This window comes from Egretta garzetta, unplaced genomic scaffold (genome assembly GCF_000687185.1).
Source record: "Egretta garzetta isolate BGI_Z169 unplaced genomic scaffold, ASM68718v1 scaffold248, whole genome shotgun sequence".
NCBI classification, from domain to species: Eukaryota; Metazoa; Chordata; class Aves; order Pelecaniformes; family Ardeidae; genus Egretta; species Egretta garzetta.
In genome coordinates this window covers 2,786,814-2,805,162 of record NW_009260596.1, presented here as the reverse complement: position 1 = coordinate 2,805,162, position 18,349 = coordinate 2,786,814, and the positions used below count along the sequence as shown (strand labels likewise).

At 37.2% G+C, this 18,349-nt stretch overlaps 1 protein-coding gene across 1 annotated transcript in view; it reads left to right on the top strand.

The window, feature by feature from the left end:
* The window catches only part of FMN2 (formin 2), a 160,227-nt gene that overhangs the window by 38,168 nt on the left and 103,710 nt on the right, over window positions 1-18,349 (top strand). Inside the window, exons 4-6 of the mRNA XM_035900268.1 lie at window positions 35-96; window positions 15,592-17,093; window positions 18,143-18,287. Coding sequence (XP_035756161.1) covers window positions 35-96; window positions 15,592-17,093; window positions 18,143-18,287 — 1,709 coding nt within the window. The remainder of the gene's footprint in view (window positions 1-34; window positions 97-15,591; window positions 17,094-18,142; window positions 18,288-18,349) is intronic.

Below are 18,349 nucleotides of genomic sequence, written 5' to 3'. Positions count from 1 at the left end.
ACTTTTAAAATCTGTATCTTCTTTTCAAATTCAGAGTTGAAATCTACTGTCCTAGAAACAGAGAATCAATGCATAGAAGATGTTCAGCGGGTACAGGTAAGATTCCAACAGAATTGTTTTGTCTATCATTTTGTAAAAAGACTAGAAAAGTAGTACTGCAGACATTTTTGCATTAATTTTGTGTACTGAATATTCTGAATGCAAACATTCATGCAAAGTCTGCTTTTGATTCTGAATTTTTATTTCAAAATACTTATATGCTCCATAGTGTATCTGGACACAGGGATTGAAGGTTCCTGCCTGCCTAAGGTGATTCCTGTAAAATGTTACTGCTTGTTTCACTCAGAAGTAAGTTAACTTGGTTCTGGAAGTCTGATGGCATGACTAAAGAATAGCAATAAAAGACCTGGTTACATTAGCTAATCTTCAAAAGTTCACGTGAATAACAGTGGCAGAGATTTTTTTCTGTTTCTCCACTGAAGCTTATAGGTAGTAGGTGAACAGATTTGGGTGCTGAACTTCAAAAGTAGATAATGTAATACTGCCACAGTGGAGACAGCCTGGGTTGGACTTGTTCAACATAAACACAGTCTAAGTATTTTTAATGTCACCATTCATATTATATTCTTCTTTAAATGTGGTGGAGTTTAGGAACTTCAAATTTTGTTTCCTCAAAGGACTTGCTTATTTTCTATGAAACCTCTCTGATCAGAGGTGCCAACTTACCTTACTAGTCAATAAGGCTATTCAATTGTTCTGGAAGTCATGAAGAGAAAGGCAAAATTCTGGTTTCCTTAAATCTTGGTTTGGAACATCCAGTGGCCATGCTTTTTGGTGTTCTGTTTTGTTTTTTTCTTATTAGGGTTTGGTTTTTGTGCGTTTTCTTTGTTTTGGGTTTTTTTTTTTTTGTTAATGACTGGATGGTTCAAGCATCACTGCACTGAGCAGCATTTGTGAAAATGATCAGTGATTTGCTTTTGAGGGAGAAAATAAGGAATGCCTAGTGAAATGCATGCTATTGATCATTAGATCTGCACATTTAATCCAGGTTCAATCAAGTATTTTTATGAGCATGGGTGGGGAGAGTAGGTATATTACCTTTATGGTTTTTGTCTTGCTGAGCAACGCTAAAAGAGTTCTAGTCAACTACCTAAATTTTTCTACCTTCATAATTAAGACCATTTAAAAACTAGAGCCCATTAATTAAAATAATATCACAAAATTATTCTACATTGAAATATTTTGTTTAATCTCAAATATATTTGGCCCATGCTATTTTTTTATTTCAGTCACCTAGCTTTCAGTAGCAGTGCTTTCTAGTATTTCTTGTGAAATAGAACTTTTCCCGTTACTTCCAGAAAGGTCTTACATGTAAAGAGCATATTTAAGCTCTCTCTAATATTTTAATTCAATACAAGAAACAATCTGTATAAAATACCTTTTTCACTGGAAATGTAATTAATGGAAATAGGTTAATGAATGCTTAGGTACTTTACCTAAAAGAAACTGATTCTTTTGCTATGAGAATGATGCAGCACTAGAGCACTGTTTGATTGCTTGAACACATAACATTTACTTCAGGTTGGGTTTTTTTTTGTTATTTTTCAAACTAGCATATTATGTTGTCCAATTACTGAATTGCATTTGCTAGTGTTGTTAGAGATCCCTATCCCTCTTGCTCAGTGTGGATCTCTTGTGACAGTAATGTGAACTTCTTCCATTCTGTACTACTATCAGTGAAGAGAAGTCACTGTTTTGAATGCATGATCACCTCATTTGCAGAAAATCATCTCAAGTTTTCTGTGTCATCATCATTCCAGTTTATTTTGAAATTCAGAGTGGAAGTTATTTTATTCGAGGGACTGCATGTGGATAAAATGTTTTAATGTGTTCAAACTATTTCTGTACACTCCCAAACAGTTGAGTGTATTCTACCTATGTATCAATATCTATCTATATCAAGCTATAAAAACGTCTAGAAAGTAGAATGGTCACACTAACTTTTTTCATCATGTTTTTAGATAAATACTGCAGTCAGATCATTCTTGGCATTACTTGTACTTTTTTAAAGTGATGAAATACTATGAAAAGTTTCTATTTGAGATCTAACCTCTTTTATTCTTTGTCTAGCTTGTCCATAGTTTTTCTTTCTGAAGAAAGCAAGCATTGGCTGAAGTTAGCCAAGTCAGTGATTTTTCTCTTTTCTTTCAATATATGACAGAGGAAGAGAGCCCTAGTGTAAAATTTGAAACTGATAAACTAAGTCTACTAACACGCTTCTTCCCTCTGCCTTCCCTGGGAAAAAGCCATTTTCCACATGTTGTTAAAATAATTGGAGATGGTCAATATTGACATAGAAACAAGCACAAATGTAACATTATGCTGATAATTTCTCTCACCTATGATAAACAGTTAACTAAAAGATTCAGAATAATTCTAAATTAAAAGCACAAGTAACACACACAGAGAGCCTGGATTCTACATTCTCTTGCCACTGGAAGGGGATTTTTTTATATATCCTTACCTTTACCTTTCCTTACCTTTACAATGTTAGACATAACCATATTTTTCCTAAAGTTTTTAAGTCTGCTCTTTTAAATCCAAAATGGCTAATCTCTAAAAACTACAATTAAAAAAATGAGGGCCTGGAGGTGTGCTTGCTTTTAGTGCAGGAATTGGTAAGCAGAGGAAAAATAAGAAATATTTGCAGCCATTTCAAGTCCTGATTTTGAAATGCCAAAGAGGAGCAACGATGTCTGCTTAGTCTTCTCAGTATGAACAGAGAAAGCTTTGTTAGGCCTAACTCCTTTAGTGAAGGAAGAGGAAAAAAATTGAATGTTCTAATTTAGAAACTCCAGCTTCAAACCTGATGTTTAGATTTGACAGCTATACTTGTGTGCAAGAGCCAGTTTCCTTTCTGTTTCTCACCCCTGATCTTTTCTGGTACCCTTACAATTTTCCCTACATTTTAACTCAGTTTTTATTTTCACTTGATTTTGTTTACATGGTAGGTGAAAACAAAGTCTTAACAGACAGGAGAAAAAAACCCAAAAGCATCTTAATTATAAAATAAATACATGAAAACCAGGCTTTTGTTAGTAGTGGAACAACACAGAACCAAAAACCTAAAGTTGTTTGGAAGTCACCTAAATTCCTTCTTCTATTGTATGCCTTATTGTTAAAATATTTTAAATGTCTTCTTTTTTTGATCGTTTGTGATGAGTGCCTATTCTGATTATCACACAAATTTAAAAAGAAAGCCCTCATTACACTTATTTAAAGGTCAGCATCCAGATGTAATAAATTCTTCTTCATGCCATTGACAATGACTAGTATCTGTAGTTCTGTCTCAGGAGATGAGGTTTTGCCAGACTGTTCCAATTTCTAGCAGTTTGGTTATGAGATGGTTTACACTGAGTATTTAAACTATATTTACAGTGGAAAAGCTTGCCATCAAAAAATTCTTATGCCTGTAATATTTCCGGCTCAGTTGTTCACTTTGGTTTGGTTGTCCCCATTTAAACCAACGAATAATCCCTCAACCAAAATTATATGCCCTCTTGGAACAGCACATACTTCAACTGGTAGTAACAACCAGACAAAATTTTGGCAGTTCTAAGTCAATGAAGACAGATTTATGCTGCATGATCTGTTGGTGCACTTTCCAATAATATCATAGGGAAACAATTCTGGCCTTAAAAACCTTAAATTACAGGACATGTTTTGCCATGTTAAATATACTTTCCACTTTGAAAACATTGTAAGTCTGACTATTGACACTTTAGAGTATTCCTAGCGCACTTTGCTGTTAACCCCTCCCTCAGCCTTTCAGTGGGGACCTTTTTTACTATTCTAGTCTTAAACTCCTTAAGGTAATTAGTGACATTTGAAACGTTCCAATTTTGACAGTAATAAAAGAAAAAAGGTTGTGAAATCCTTTAAGATAAATACACAATCAGTCTATTTAGAAAATATTAAACATTGGTGGGGTTGGGATTGTACTTACATTATTATAAAATGTCACAGCTAGACTTTGTCTTGGAAATATGCATGCTGCTCAAAATTCTCTTAAATGAAATTTCAGATAGATGATTCTTTACAGGCGAAGGTAGGATGAAGGAGGTAAATGTAAGATTTGTCTGAAATGGTGAAATGATTCTACTACACATAAAAAAGGAATAAAATTTAAAAAGGGAGATTTTAAAAACCAGTTTTATTTTGGTATTACATGGCTTTCGTCAGGCTAGAGGCAAACTGTAGATGAGATTTGTTAACAACTTTGTTTGATAGAAATTGGAGGGAAATTGGGAAGTCTTCCTTTCTGAACTCCCATACCATTCTGTGGCTGTGGCTCTTACACTGCTTCATTTTGCATGTTCTTTCTTGAGATATTAATTCAGAAGGGCCCAGTGATCCTGGGACCATGTCCCACTCCTCTTCCATCCCTTCACTACTTGTTGGGTTACTTTTTGTAAGGAGAAAGAGAAGGCTGGGGAGGCAATAAACAGTTCTTCTAAGGCAGTTCTTTTCCCACAAAAGTACGACTGCTAAAGATTTTAGCAGGGGGAAAAAAGGTATACATTTGGGTTAAAAAACCCAAGAGCACAACAATGAGGATCTACAAGGATCTACTATCCTGAGTTGCCTCATTGAGGAAAGAAAGGAATATGAATGAAGCAAATATTTTTCGAAGTTTTCCAATGAATCAAACGTTAGTGAAGTCTGTACCTATTGCGTTTTTTCAAAGTAAATACTATACCTAACTGATGATCTCTGTCCTGACAAACAGAACAAGATATATTGTTTTAATGAGAACTATATCTATGTAAACTTCCTGCAGCATCATAACAGCATACCCCAACTTCAGAAAATAAAAAGCTAAAAATATTGAGAGGTGTAAATCTGGTTTGTTATTATCTTGCAAAAAATAAAGTAAGGCTTGTAATATGTGGTGTACAGGAACTTATGTTCTAACTGTTGGTCCAATGTGTAATGTTAGAATTGGGATATCTTAGCTTAAAGTGGGTGAATATCAGGAAGCATGTGTAGGCAGATAGTGTTTTCTTGTTAGCCTTGAGAATAAATTATGCTTTATCAAAAATGCACAGAAAGGAGACAAATTTTGTGTGAAATGCGACGACAGAAACCTGGCTGAAGACTTTACTGCTGGGGTCATAGGAACTGCTGAAGTGCAGAACATTTTGCTCAGGCAGTAAAGGGGAGTCTAACCTCTGTTGAATTTCACTCCAGGACATGATAAGTGCAAATCAGGCATACTCTGTCTTTTATGTTCATGAAATATAGTTCTTATGCAGAAGTTTCCAGTTTCATGGATGGAAATCTGTCTTTGATTCTTAATATTAGAACTTACTCCTGAGTTTAAACATGCTGCAATTTTCAGGTTTCTTTTTGGGTTGTTTTTAGAAAGCCCACTAATTACTAATAGATTTTTCATGTTCTATAACTGTAGAAGATTAATTAATTAAACCTTTTAAAATATGAAGTGATGTTCTCTGAGCTGAGACCTCAATGTAATTCAAAAAGAGATTGTCTGTTCCAATCTTTTCTTCTTCCTATATGACTAGTAGCTGAAATTTGTGATTAAAACACCATCTTCTGATAAAATCAGGATTTCTTAGGAAGGAAGGATGAGGATGGAAGTAGTAGTAGTAGAAGTGAGGGAAGAAGTTTTTAATTAGAGAGCCTGAAAGACGTCATAAAGAAGCCGGCCTACTGAGCCACTAGATGGCAGTGAAGTATTTTTCAGCAGACTGTGCAAGGCACGCACATGTCATTCCTGGGGGGTCCTGCAGATACCCTACAGTGAGAATTTTTTTTTTTTTTTTTTAATGTCAGCAAGTGGTGGCTTTCTGGTGGTTAATAAATTAGTCTGTAAAAAGTACACAAATTTACTGTGTATAATCTGACCAAGGTTTAGTAATTGGAATGTCTCTCAGATAATAAAACTGTGTCCTAAAAATAATAACAAAAATCATGAAATATTAAATATTTAGAAAATGCTGTTCTGTCACTGTTAAGTTGTTTTATTTTTTAAACCAATGAAGGGAACACATTTAATTTGGTCTACAAGGCTTCTGGATGACTGTCTTTGTAGTGATAATTTAAAAGTTGTACTGCTGAATTACTATCATTTAAATAGAGGTAAATTTCCTGTTGCATATGAAATTAATTTCTTCAACCATAATCCTGAATCTTTCCATTTAATTCTGGTGAGGGGAGGATTTTAAAAAAAAAAAAAAAAAAAAAAGTGGATCTGACATCAATTTTTATCAATTGACATACATAGTATATAAATTGTAGACTACATATTTAAATAAAAATAAATAAAGGAGTATAATATGTCAAGGGTGTGTGGTAGAAAAATAAAAGCAGTTAATTCTCAGAACAAATGTTAGTATTTTGTATTATATCCAGACTTCACAATACTTGGATTGACTTCCATTGTTTTGCTTGAAGGCAGTGTTTACTTCTTTAAAAGGAACAATACATTGGTATAATTTTCAGTGGAGTGACAATAGCATATTTTTTTTCACTGTTCCTCCTGGCCATGGTGAGACTAAAGTTTGTTTTCTTCTAATCTGTGTTGATGTTAATGTCAAGACGAAGTTTTATTTATGTGCTCATTTAAATTTGAAGGGCTCTTTATTCTCCTTTTCTTCTTTGATATATGTGGCATGCTACCTAATTATACCTATGAAATAACATAAAAATCACAGAGTAATTTAGGGCTGAATAGACATCAGGGGGTCATGCTGTCCAATCCCTTCCCTGCCAGCACCCTCCCTCAAGCAAGGCTAACTTAGATGCTTGGTTGTTTTTCTCAGGATTTTGTGCATCTCCGAGGATGGCTATGTGGTAATGCTAAGGTATACTTCCTGCTTTGCCTGGTCAGTCTTGCTACATTTCTGATGTGTTGTTTAGATTAGAGCTTAATGAGGTAAAGATATGTATATCTAAAAGCACATATATATCCTGTGAGTTACTCCTAATTCAAATACTGTGTATTTACAGGCATTGATCAAAATTCTTAAGAAACTGCTGGTCAAGTGATTCATCTGGTTTCACGACTTCTACAGGAGACTTTCATGAGAATATGGCAGAACATAATAGAAATTTTGCATGTAGTAATTATAATAAGCGCTCTGCATTTTCAATTTTGACTATGCTTTACACTTAGACACAACCAGACTTTTTTGTCATTTTAGGTACAACTTCTTTGGAAAGTAGCACCAACTTTCGGGTTCAGGAATAATAATGACTGAACAGTGTGCTTGCAAATTCTATCTTAGTAAAAATTCTTGAATGAGAACTTACTTAAAAGGAAAGCTGAGAAGAATTTCTACTATTTGGATACAAAACAGACTGATTTAACTTCTACTTACAATCAGATCAAAAGATAATTAACATTACGTTCTCCATTTTAAGTTGGTTTAAGTTGGTAAGTAAAACCAGTAAGAACATTTTTTTTCTTTTCTGTATTTTTAAATACATATTTTTATTTGTTCTTTAGTGAATATGCTGATGGGTATATTCAAAGCCCCAAATTACTGATAAAAATTAACTTGTATGTTCCTGAATATTTAATTACTTTGTTTTCAATATTCAACTTTTCCTGAAGACAAATGTTTTTTTTCTATTTGTCCATACCAAAAATTTGTACTTGATCTCTCAAAACTTAAAGCTCATCTTTGATTATTTGATTGTGATTGATTTTATTTAATGTTCTCTCACCCAAAAAGATACAGCTTTGTTTTTAATATAGCCTTCACACTTTCAAAGAGTTAGAGAAGCTGACTGGCCGTCAGCCCCTTGCCCTCAGCATGTTCAAGGATACATTTGTAAAGACTCTGATTCCATTTCTCCAAATTTCTTCTGTCGTGAGTAGTAGGCTCATATTTCAGGGTAGTGAGGACCATTCATCCCTTTCTACAAAGATTTATTCTTACTGTGGTTATTTTTGCTGCTTATTCCCTGCTGGAAGCCTGAAACAAAAGCAACATTTGAACCTCCCATTTTGTGGTCTGACTGAACTCTTGGATAAAAAGGGGCAAGTACTGTGTAGAAGTATCATACTCTGGACAGTTGCTTATCAGGTTGTGGCAAAGTTCACCTAGAAAATCATTACCTTTTATGATCTCCAGTACTGGACCATCAGGAGAAGAGATTAAAGGCATTCCGAGTCCTTCAAATTTAGATTATTAATGTTCACATTTTGGGCAATAGAATCCTTCCTGTTATTTCTAGCATAAAAACTAGTATAGTTTCTGTATTTAAAGAACACAGAAATAATAATAGAATGAGGTAGTCACACAGTGACTACTTCCCAGGTTGCCAGTCAGTCTCATGTTGAATCGAAAATCAAGAAAAGGCCTGGTGTGAAAAAGTTCAACTCCTTTCTCTAGTATGCCAATACTGTGGTTATTTTTTGCTGCTTATTCCCTGCTGGAAGCCTGAAACAAAAGCAACATTTGAACCTCCCATTTTGTGGTCTGACTGAACTCTTGGATAAAAAGGGGCAAGTACTGTGTAGAAGTATCATACTCTGGACAGTTGCTTATCAGGTTGTGGCAAAGTTCACCTAGAAAATCATTACCTTTTATGATCTCCAGTACTGGACCATCAGGAGAAGAGATTAAAGGCATTCCGAGTCCTTCAAATTTAGATTATTAATGTTCACATTTTGGGCAATAGAATCCTTCCTGTTATTTCTAGCATAAAAACTAGTATAGTTTCTGTATTTAAAGAACACAGAAATAATAATAGAATGAGGTAGTCACACAGTGACTACTTCCCAGGTTGCCAGTCAGTCTCATGTTGAATCGAAAATCAAGAAAAGGCCTGGTGTGAAAAAGTTCAACTCCTTTCTCTAGTATGCCAATGCAGTAAGGTTCTAGATATGCCAGGTTTTATTTTGTATTTTAACAGAATGAGATGGATGGTTGTCTTGGCCTGGATACATAGGAAAATGACTCAAACCTTTTAGTTTTAGACTTATGGTTAAAAGGACAAACAGAGGCAATAGAAGAAAGGAAGTGCTGTATCACATGATAGTCATTTCAATAAACAGCCTAAATATTGAGCAGAAAATAAATCCAAAGCAGTTTTTATCCCAACTTTTAAGGAAATCTGTGACTCTTAAGGTACCTGTTGCTTATTGGATTGCTGGCATAGGTGGTTAGGTTTCAGTTATCTTTTCAGTTGCTAAAGACCTGAGTGCAGTGAGTTCTACTCTAGCAGTCTTTTTGAGATCAACAGCAGAACACCTAAAAAGACAGCAGAAATAGGCAAAATAAGGTTATATTAAAATTAATAAAGCTGAACCTCTTCTCACTCACCCCCCTTTACTTTCTATGCCCATTCTCACTTCCATACTTGTTTTACACTAGGTGAGTGACAGACCAGTTAAACTAGTTTCTGGGCTAACTGAAGCTATATGGAGGGGTAAGCCTTTTTTGAAGTCTTTATTGTTTACTGCTGTACTGTTTCATGCTTCTTTAATAATGATATTTCATATATGCTAGGAGAGAAACCTTCAAGACTTGAAGGGGTTTTGTGTTGGTTTTTTTGTTTGCTTGGTTTGGTTTTTTTTTTTTTTTTAAATAAAGCAGGTCTAAAACTTTCTGGGCAATCAGGTTGAAAAATGCTATTTGTGCAGGGTAAAAGTAATATTATGTAAGATGACAGTAATTTTACTTGACTGCTGTGTAGCTCCTAGGGTGGTCAGTCATTCTGTGATGCTTTATCTTTTCTTGTCTGTAGTCTACAAAAATTCTTTTGAGGTTCCTATTGTAGTAGAACTTGCGGATAACCTACGGTTATATTTCAGCTCAGTTAAGAGTCTTACAACTTATAGAGAGAAAACACTTTCAGTCTTTGATGCATCTCAGGTGGTTTTTGGTTTTTTATTATTTACTAAAATGGGAACTGCAAAGATCTGGGATATTTTATCCTCTGAAATGCACTTAGCCCAGGAATAAGGAATTGAAACCATTCAAGGACAGAAGCTTCAAGAAATTGAATCATAACAAAACTGTTTTCTTCTGACTTCCAGCTTTAGAAGTTGGCATTTGTAATGCAAGCATCTTTCTTGAAAGGTCCACACTCCCTGCTGATCATGTGTTTATTTGAACTATTTGAATTGCAATAATTATTGATTTCTGCATGTAATGTTTTGGTGTGGCTTTTTTTGCACCCATGATAGGTTATGACAAAACCTCTTGGTTGATTAGAAATGTCCTAGCTCTTTAGCTTAGGAATTGCTGAATAGTCCCAATGCCAGCATAGAGCAGGCCTAGTGTAATCCATCTGTGTCACTGCGTGGGATATTAGCTCACATCCACCAAATGAGGTTTATCACTTCAGACAGGGCAGTGTGTTACACTGTTTTTATTTCAGGGCTTGCTTGTTCAGTGCTGCCTTGGGGAGTTGTGCATCATGTTTCCTTGTGGTTGTAGGAAGAAACATACAGTGTAGTTTAAACTGTTGTGAAAATGTATCTCCTTTGTCCCCATACAGGCACCTTCAGTATAATAAAAACTCAAAAATTATTTGATCTCATAGTCTGAGGAACAAACTAGTATCCAATACTAATTCTACTCCTTCAGCAGTTCTCCCTGATGCCATCGGCAAGTTTGTCAGCTTTTGACTCAGCTTCTACTACCATAAAACTAGAATGCTGCAATGGGCTTTGAGGCTTAAGTGAAATGTGAGAATTAGTGAGACAGATGCTATTTTGTTTGAATGCAAATCAAATGTCCATCAATACTGCTCATTTGACAAGTGCTGTAGCAATGAAAATGCCTATTAAAATGTTGTGCCTCCTTTTCTTAAGGTTGATCTGTAGTTGCAAGAAGCAGCTTTGAAAATGAGACAGCTTTAAAAAGAGAAAGCTACATAGAGATCACATTTCTCGGAATTAAATCCTTACTGTGGCACTACTTCTTGCAATTTGGTGAGCATACGTGCTCCAAAATTTTTCGTTTCACTTAGAAAAGAGACTTTTATTAACAGAGCAGTTGGAAGGAGCATCCTTCCAAGTAGCTGGATGCTGCTAGTGCCACCAGGTGTTGACTTACTGGAAGACCTGAGGAGCCTTTTCTTTTGTCATCTTAGTCCTGTTTAACTGCATGCTTCTACTCCCTGTGCGTGCTTGCAGTCAGGTAGCAGCATAGACTCTGAATTCTGATGCAGAGAAACTAAAAGGTTTATATTTTGGAAAAAACCCAAGAAGTATAATCCTATCATCTAAATATGAATCCCACCCAGAAAGGAAATTCCATGATGCTAAGTGACAAATTGCTGAAAATTATCAAACTGCTGATGCAACTTGTTGGCTTGTAATAGTTTAAGGCATTAACTTCTAAAATTAAACTGTAATGTGTCTTTATTTTTCAAATATTCTAAAATTACCATTTGGAACTGCCATTATGTTTGTTTTCAGAAGACAGACATTATGGCTGTTCAGAAAGTATGAACAAGTGAATGCAAATTGAGATAGATAGACGTAGATAAATATATAATACATACACACATATGTGTGTATGTATTTATAGACTAGGGCTAAATTTCACAGATGTGTGGGGGCTTTTCTGCCTGGAAATTTAGTTGTAGAAGGGTCTGTTGGTTTCAGTCACTCATCTGAGAAACTAGGATGTCAGACTCAGTAGAGAAGGTAGCTGCAATCTGAGCTTTTACATGTTTGAAGGTCCTGGGTGTGTTCTGTCTATATAGATCAGCTTTATGCTGGACATCTGATGTGCACATATGGAAAACATGATGAGTGGAATGAATTGTATGTAATGTATGGGCTTTTGGTACATATGCACATCCAAGTGTACAGCTTTTATACAGTAAAGCCAGTATTCCCAGATCAGTTGGATACTGTACAAACATAAGCCTATCAGTGCAGCACAGTCAGTCCAGCAGTCCCAGATTGAACATCCAACTCATTGCACATGGAACATGTACAGACTGTTTCAGAAATGCTGGACACCATTCTATAGCCATACACCCCTGTAATTTTTTTTCCTGCTCCCGTCTTTCACGCCCAAGTCACCTGGATAAAGCAAGGCTTAAGCTTCCACCTTTCTTTCTTTCTTTCTTTACAGAAAGAAGACTGTTCCACAGTACCTGGGTCCTGGGTAAGAACTCTAGGCAAGACAGAGTTCCCTCAATATCTCTTTTAAACCCCGTAGGTTTCTGCTGTGGAATTGTCCTTTGGATTAAAAATGAACCTCCTTTTCATTATGTGTATTTTTTTTATCTGGGTCTTCTGATTCTTGTCAGCAGTTTTTGACCATCTTTTACATGTGTGAAAAATTAAGTGTTGCCTTGCTTATTCTTCTAAGGAAACTGTCTAATTTTAATTTTTGATTTGACTTATATATATTTTAAATTTCCTTCCTTGTTGAGGATAGTGGAAACTTGCTGTGGCTTATGTTTGTTTGAAACAGCCTTTTCTGACCTAGAGGAAGACTTTAAACTACTTGCTAGGGGAAAGGAAGTAACCTAATTAAACTAGTCTGAGGGCATCTTGAAAGTCAAAATGAAACATTTCTCTATTTATCTAAAATAATTACTGAAGCATATAAATACTGGGGCTTTGTTTTGGGTTTTTTGGTGTTTTTTTTAAACCAAATGCATTTAAAGTATGTAATTTCCTCTGGATAAATATGTCTGCATTCACAGCAAAGTCTTGCTTGTGCATAATATGCTGTTTCTATGAAAACCTGAATATATTAGTGATTCTTAGGTAACAACACAGTAGCAAATCACCAGGTTGTCTGAAATGCCATGTCTCAAGTACAGAAAATTTGTTTCTTAGGCCATGGGGTAAAAAGTCACTTTGTTCATCAATACACTTTTGTTTCTTGTCTGAATTGTTTAATCATCTCACTTGCTTGTTCATTTTTTTAAACTTTAAAAAATACTTCTCTTGAAAGTGGTCTGCAGGGTGAATTCTCTTGTAAAAGAGTGAATTCTAGGTTTTTCCTGTATTTCAGGTAGAATTTCAGGATTCAAGGATTACCTCTTTTTCTTGCAAAAAGCTGGATCCAATCTCCTGAGTAAAAGAGTTTTTAAAACAGTGAGCTGTTCTGAGATTGGCCATCATTAAGGCAAATCTCTTCACAAACATTTAATACTGTGCCTAATCCTGTTGGCTTCAGTTTCTGGCAGGAATGAATTTTCCAAATCGGATAGAATTGAAATAGATAGAGTTCTCAAATAACTGAAGACTGGTGTGTGGCCTTAATAATCCTAGGAACACATTTCCTTTGATAATGTTGCCTTTTGAAGAATTGATAGGCCTTATTATTATATTTTCAGGTGACTGATAAGGGGGATAAGAGCAAATGAAACAAAGGGGTAATAGAATATTCTCCCTCTCCTTTGTAATGAAGCTCTTCAACAAAGCTGTTGCTGCTACAAAATATTGAGTTGTTAAAGGAAACTCAGTGGATTGAAGCACCATGAGTAGTCTGTAATGGAAATGTCTTTTTCAGCCTTTTTTCCTTGTTACAATACTGTTTTGTTAATATGTCTGCTGTGTTCATTCCTTCACTATTCATTGAAAAACTTTTCTGATGTTCCTTTCTCTGTTATACATTTCTCTTCAAAGTTTGGTGGGGAGACCTAGTTATAATCCATAACTTTAATTTCAAACTGCTGTTCCAGAAAGTTCAAACAATGTAGAGGATTGTGAGTTTTGATAAAGGTGCTTCAAAATCAAACAATACTTGGTTTAAACGTAGTAGTTGCTGTTTTACTTCTGGGACTGCTTTAGGACAGCTGGGAAAATCTAAGATAATTTTATGTTTGAATATCAGTTCTGTGCAGAAACAATTTTTTAAGCATTAATGAACATATATTTTATTAATAGTTCCCAGCTGGAAGTTACATGTTCATTTTCCAGAAAGAAAAATGACTTTTAAATGTTTCATGTGTCAAAGAATGAGATGAAAAACATCATCTTCCTGAAACAAATCAAGGCAATTAGTATATCAGGTATTGTATGTTTATTTGTAGGCTTTTTTACAAGACCTGTAAAATCTGAATATTTAAAAGATTTCCTATGAAGTAAGCCTACAGTCTCATCCATGAAGCATATGATTTTATAAAAGGGAACAAAAAGGGACTAAATAACTGTTTTGCTGTAACCACTTGGGAAACCTGTTGCATGACAAACATAGTTCAACTATATGCTTGAAGTGCTGACCAATATTCCAAATTTAAATTAAAAAAAAAGTACTAAAAAGTAAATGCATACAACTAGAAAATAGTAAGTTCTTCATTAAAATGTTTTGTGTTGTAAACTCATGTCTGTTCTGTCTCCTGTTCAGCTTTCCTGATTAAGCACAAATGGCTATTTTTGGACTGGGTTGCTTCTTTTGGTACCTTTTGATAAAAGCACATACCTGTTAAATTTAGTACAGTTTGTTACTGGTATTTAATTTTAAATGTAGGAATTACTGTGACATTTAAGGTTAGTGGTTCCTCTACTCAGTCTACAGCAGGCAGGATCAGATGCTTCAGAGAAAGACATGAAAAATGTGGAAGCTGTCAAAGACAGAATAACCAGACAAGAAGCTGTTCCAACATTACTCACTCACAGTCTGTCTCTTGGCAGAGAAGTTTTTTGGGTGGGAGGAAAGTTCTCCCTTAGTTTTGTCTTACTACTTTTCCTTCCCAAGCATGCTGGCTGGAGAAAAGCATTACTCTGCTCTGACATTAGCTGTTTCCAGAAAGTGTGCATTTGTGATGTTCTGCATTCCTAAACTGTATTGTATCATTAAGGTGTATGTTGGAACCCAGCAGTCAGTAGTGTGTTGAGTCTGTTATGCACAGTGCATCCCTTTGAAGAGGCACTTGACTTATTTTCAGTTAACAGAATTAAAGTAACGAGGTGTCCTTCCCACTGCAGTGTCTGCATACCCATGTGTACATGAACACTTGCAGTACTTGTGTTCAGTTATTGGTTGTTTCCTTGGTCAGGGTATGTGGGGAGAAGGAGGGGTTGCTGCTGATTTTTGGTTTTGCCAAATATAATCACAGTCTAAAACATGTAAATGCTGATGAATGTAGTTTCATACTTGTTGCAGCCGGCTTTCTTTACCTGTCTGCGACAACAACTCCCGTTCGAGGTGAGACGGCACGAGAGCCACACATCCACCACCCCCGGGCCACTGAGACACAGACACCAATATGAGGATATCACAAATGGCGTTTATTAACTCTCTTTCACTGCTTTTATATGCAAACTACTTCGTTCCCGCCTTTGCAGTTACATCATAAGCTCTATCACGGGGCGGTCAGTCCCTATCCTTTCCATACATCGTGAGATCTTCTGGTCGCCAATCCCTACACATACTGAACAAGTAATTTTCCTAAGTTATCTTCTTGCACTCTAAGATGCAGCTAGCCACAATGATAACTCTGTTTTTAAAGGCTTGTCACAACTGGCTTATTTCTGAACATCTGGAATACCAATATTCTTTATTTAAATTTATTTTTTTTATATAGTGATGAGTGGTATCTGGTTTGTGCTTATCATATATTTATTTTCTTTCAAAGGATGATTTTGAGGGGAAATCTGAGGAGCGTGCCAGTGTCATCCAACAACTTGAGCAAACTATTGAGGATCTGAGGACCAAAATTGCAGAACTAGAGAAACTGTTCCCAGCTGCAGAGGTGCAGACTGCTGGGAGGGAGCAGGACAATGAGTACATGCATGCAGTCTGTGGGGAACTCAGCAGTGTGACTCTTCAAAGGAATGGAGAGGAGACCGTACCCAGGACTGTGTCACAAGCAAGATCTGTACAGACGTCACCAACAGAGGATTATTCAACACACACAATGCCTTCAGCCAATGCACTGCCACAGCCACCCCCGCTACCACACTTAGAAGGGGGCAAAAGTGAAAGGCCAACTCAGAAATTGCCAGCTCTGGAACTACAGCCCACATTTTGTTCTGAAATCTCCTTAATTCTGTCGCCGAAGCTGATCTCGGTGCCACTGGATGCAAGCCAATCAGTACAGAGTATGCCGCAGTCACCTCTTCCAGGACCCAAAGTTAATTTGTCCCTTGCATTTGAAGGAGAGACTGAAATGCCAGCTTCCCATCAGCCTCTAAGTACTGTAGATATGACTTGTAGTGAACAACCTCGTCCTTTGCCCCCCGAGCCCACAGGTAGCATTCCCCCATCACTGCCAGCCACCAAACCGACTGCTCCCCTGTCTGCAGTACAAGGCCCTTCCCTTGCCCCCCCTGTGTCCATGGCAAGCGTACCACTCCCACCACCCCTGCCCAGCTCAGGACTCCCTCCTTCTGCTGGCTCAGCAGTGCCACACCTGGACCACTCTCTGCCAGGCATGCCCCCCCCACCCCCTCCTCCTCCACCTTTGCCAAGTGGGGAGATATCGATGCAGCCCCCAGCCACTCCTCTCCCATGTGCTGGAGTACCACCACCACCTCTACCACCACCTTTGCCTGGAGCAGAAGTCCCACCTGCTCTGCCCGGATGGGGCATCGCACCTCCCCCTCCACCACCACCTTTACCTGGGGCTGGTGTCCCTCCCCCACCTCCTCCTCTGCCTGGACTGGGAATGCTACCCCCAGCACCACCTCTGCCTGGAGCAGGACTGCTACCACCTCCCGCACCTCTGCCCAGAGGGGGCATCCCACCACCTCCACCTCCTCCTCTACCACCTCCTCTGCCTGGTGCAGGTGCCCCTCCTCCACCTCCTCTGCCTGGTGCAGGTGCCCCTCCTCCACCTCCTCTGCCTGGTGCAGGTGCCCCTCCTCCACCTCCTCTGCCCCCTCCTTTGCCTGGGTTGGGGATGCCACCTCCAGCCCCACCACTTTTACCAGGAGAAGTGCCACCCCTTCCAGTGCCAGCCCAGGGCAGCACCTACCCAGCAGTCCCACAGGTATGTGGGTTTCTTCCTCCTCCGTTACCATCTAGTTTGTTTTCAATGGGGATTAATCAGGAGAAAGGGAGCAGGAAACATGTGATAGAGCCTTCTCGACCAATGAAGCCTCTTTACTGGACAAGAATTCAGCTCCACAGTAAAAGGTAAGTTGTAGAGTTGTGAAGAGAGTGGTGTTTTCATGTTATGGCTGTCCTGATAGTCGTATGTTATGAACAAGTGTCTTTATTTACTGCTAGGCAGATCTTTGAGAGAACCTCAGTGCAAACAGTTTTATTTGTAGTTGGATATGTAAATGGGGTGCCCATTTTATTTAAAACCCACAAACTCTTGAGTAACGTTATTTGCATATGAAAGTTCTTTGAGGGCAGTGTTTTCAGCCATCCTGTGGGGTTACATAGTATGCATTGATCAGAGCTCCAAGGGTGACTGTGTGCCACCAAGAGTTCTGTGAAATGGTGTTTAAAAATGTCATATTTGTGCCTCCCTTCAACTTTCAAGACAGCATTGGTCTCTCTCTGGAGCAGCTTGCAAGTTTTTGTAGTGTCTTCCCTCTGGATACATGTATGCTGAATGCATCTTGTCCTCCTCTTTCCTTTCTCCAGTGATCTAGAAATCCATTTTTTTTTTTTTTCCGCCTTGTACGCTTGGCAGGCAGATTCAAACTGCAATTTAACTGCATGGCAGCATAAAGCTATTCTGGTAGCCCTTACTTTGATATGAGTTTGATCTACTTGTTTGTGGTTGTTGATGCTCTTTTTGTTTGTAAAATATCATTCTTGGTTATGAAAAGAAGTTTTCTTATTAATCTTTTCTTTATGTCTCTGCATACTGACTGTAAAACCTTCTGCTGTTATTTAATGATGAATTTATTTCTTTTCAAGTTCTTGCTGGTGTCACACAGGTGTTCTGCAGACAACTGTCTATTTCTACTTCTCTTTGTGTCCATGTCTGTGTGTTTTATAGCCTGTATATACCCTATTTATATTCCTATGTATATAAAGTGGGTGAATATAAATGAGCCTGACCATTATTGTGTGTGAACAAAGAAGCAAGCAAAGAAGTATGGGGGAGAATCAACAATATATCTTAGGCAACAACTTTTAAATTGCTGCTATTTTATTTTCTTCATTCCTCCATTTATGACCTTATTTAGTTTGACGTTGCCCTACATAGGTCTTTTGCTTAACTTTAGAGATTCTAGTGCTTCACTTGTGTGGGAAAAAATTGAAGAGCCTTCCATAGATTATCATGAGTTTGAAGAACTGTTTTCTAAAACAGCTGTTAAAGAGAGGAAGAAACCCATTTCGGACACCATTACAAAAACAAAGACTAAACAAGTGAGTACTCATTTAATTTTAGATCTTTTCAAGGCTGGTTTTTATATAACAACAGATTTTTG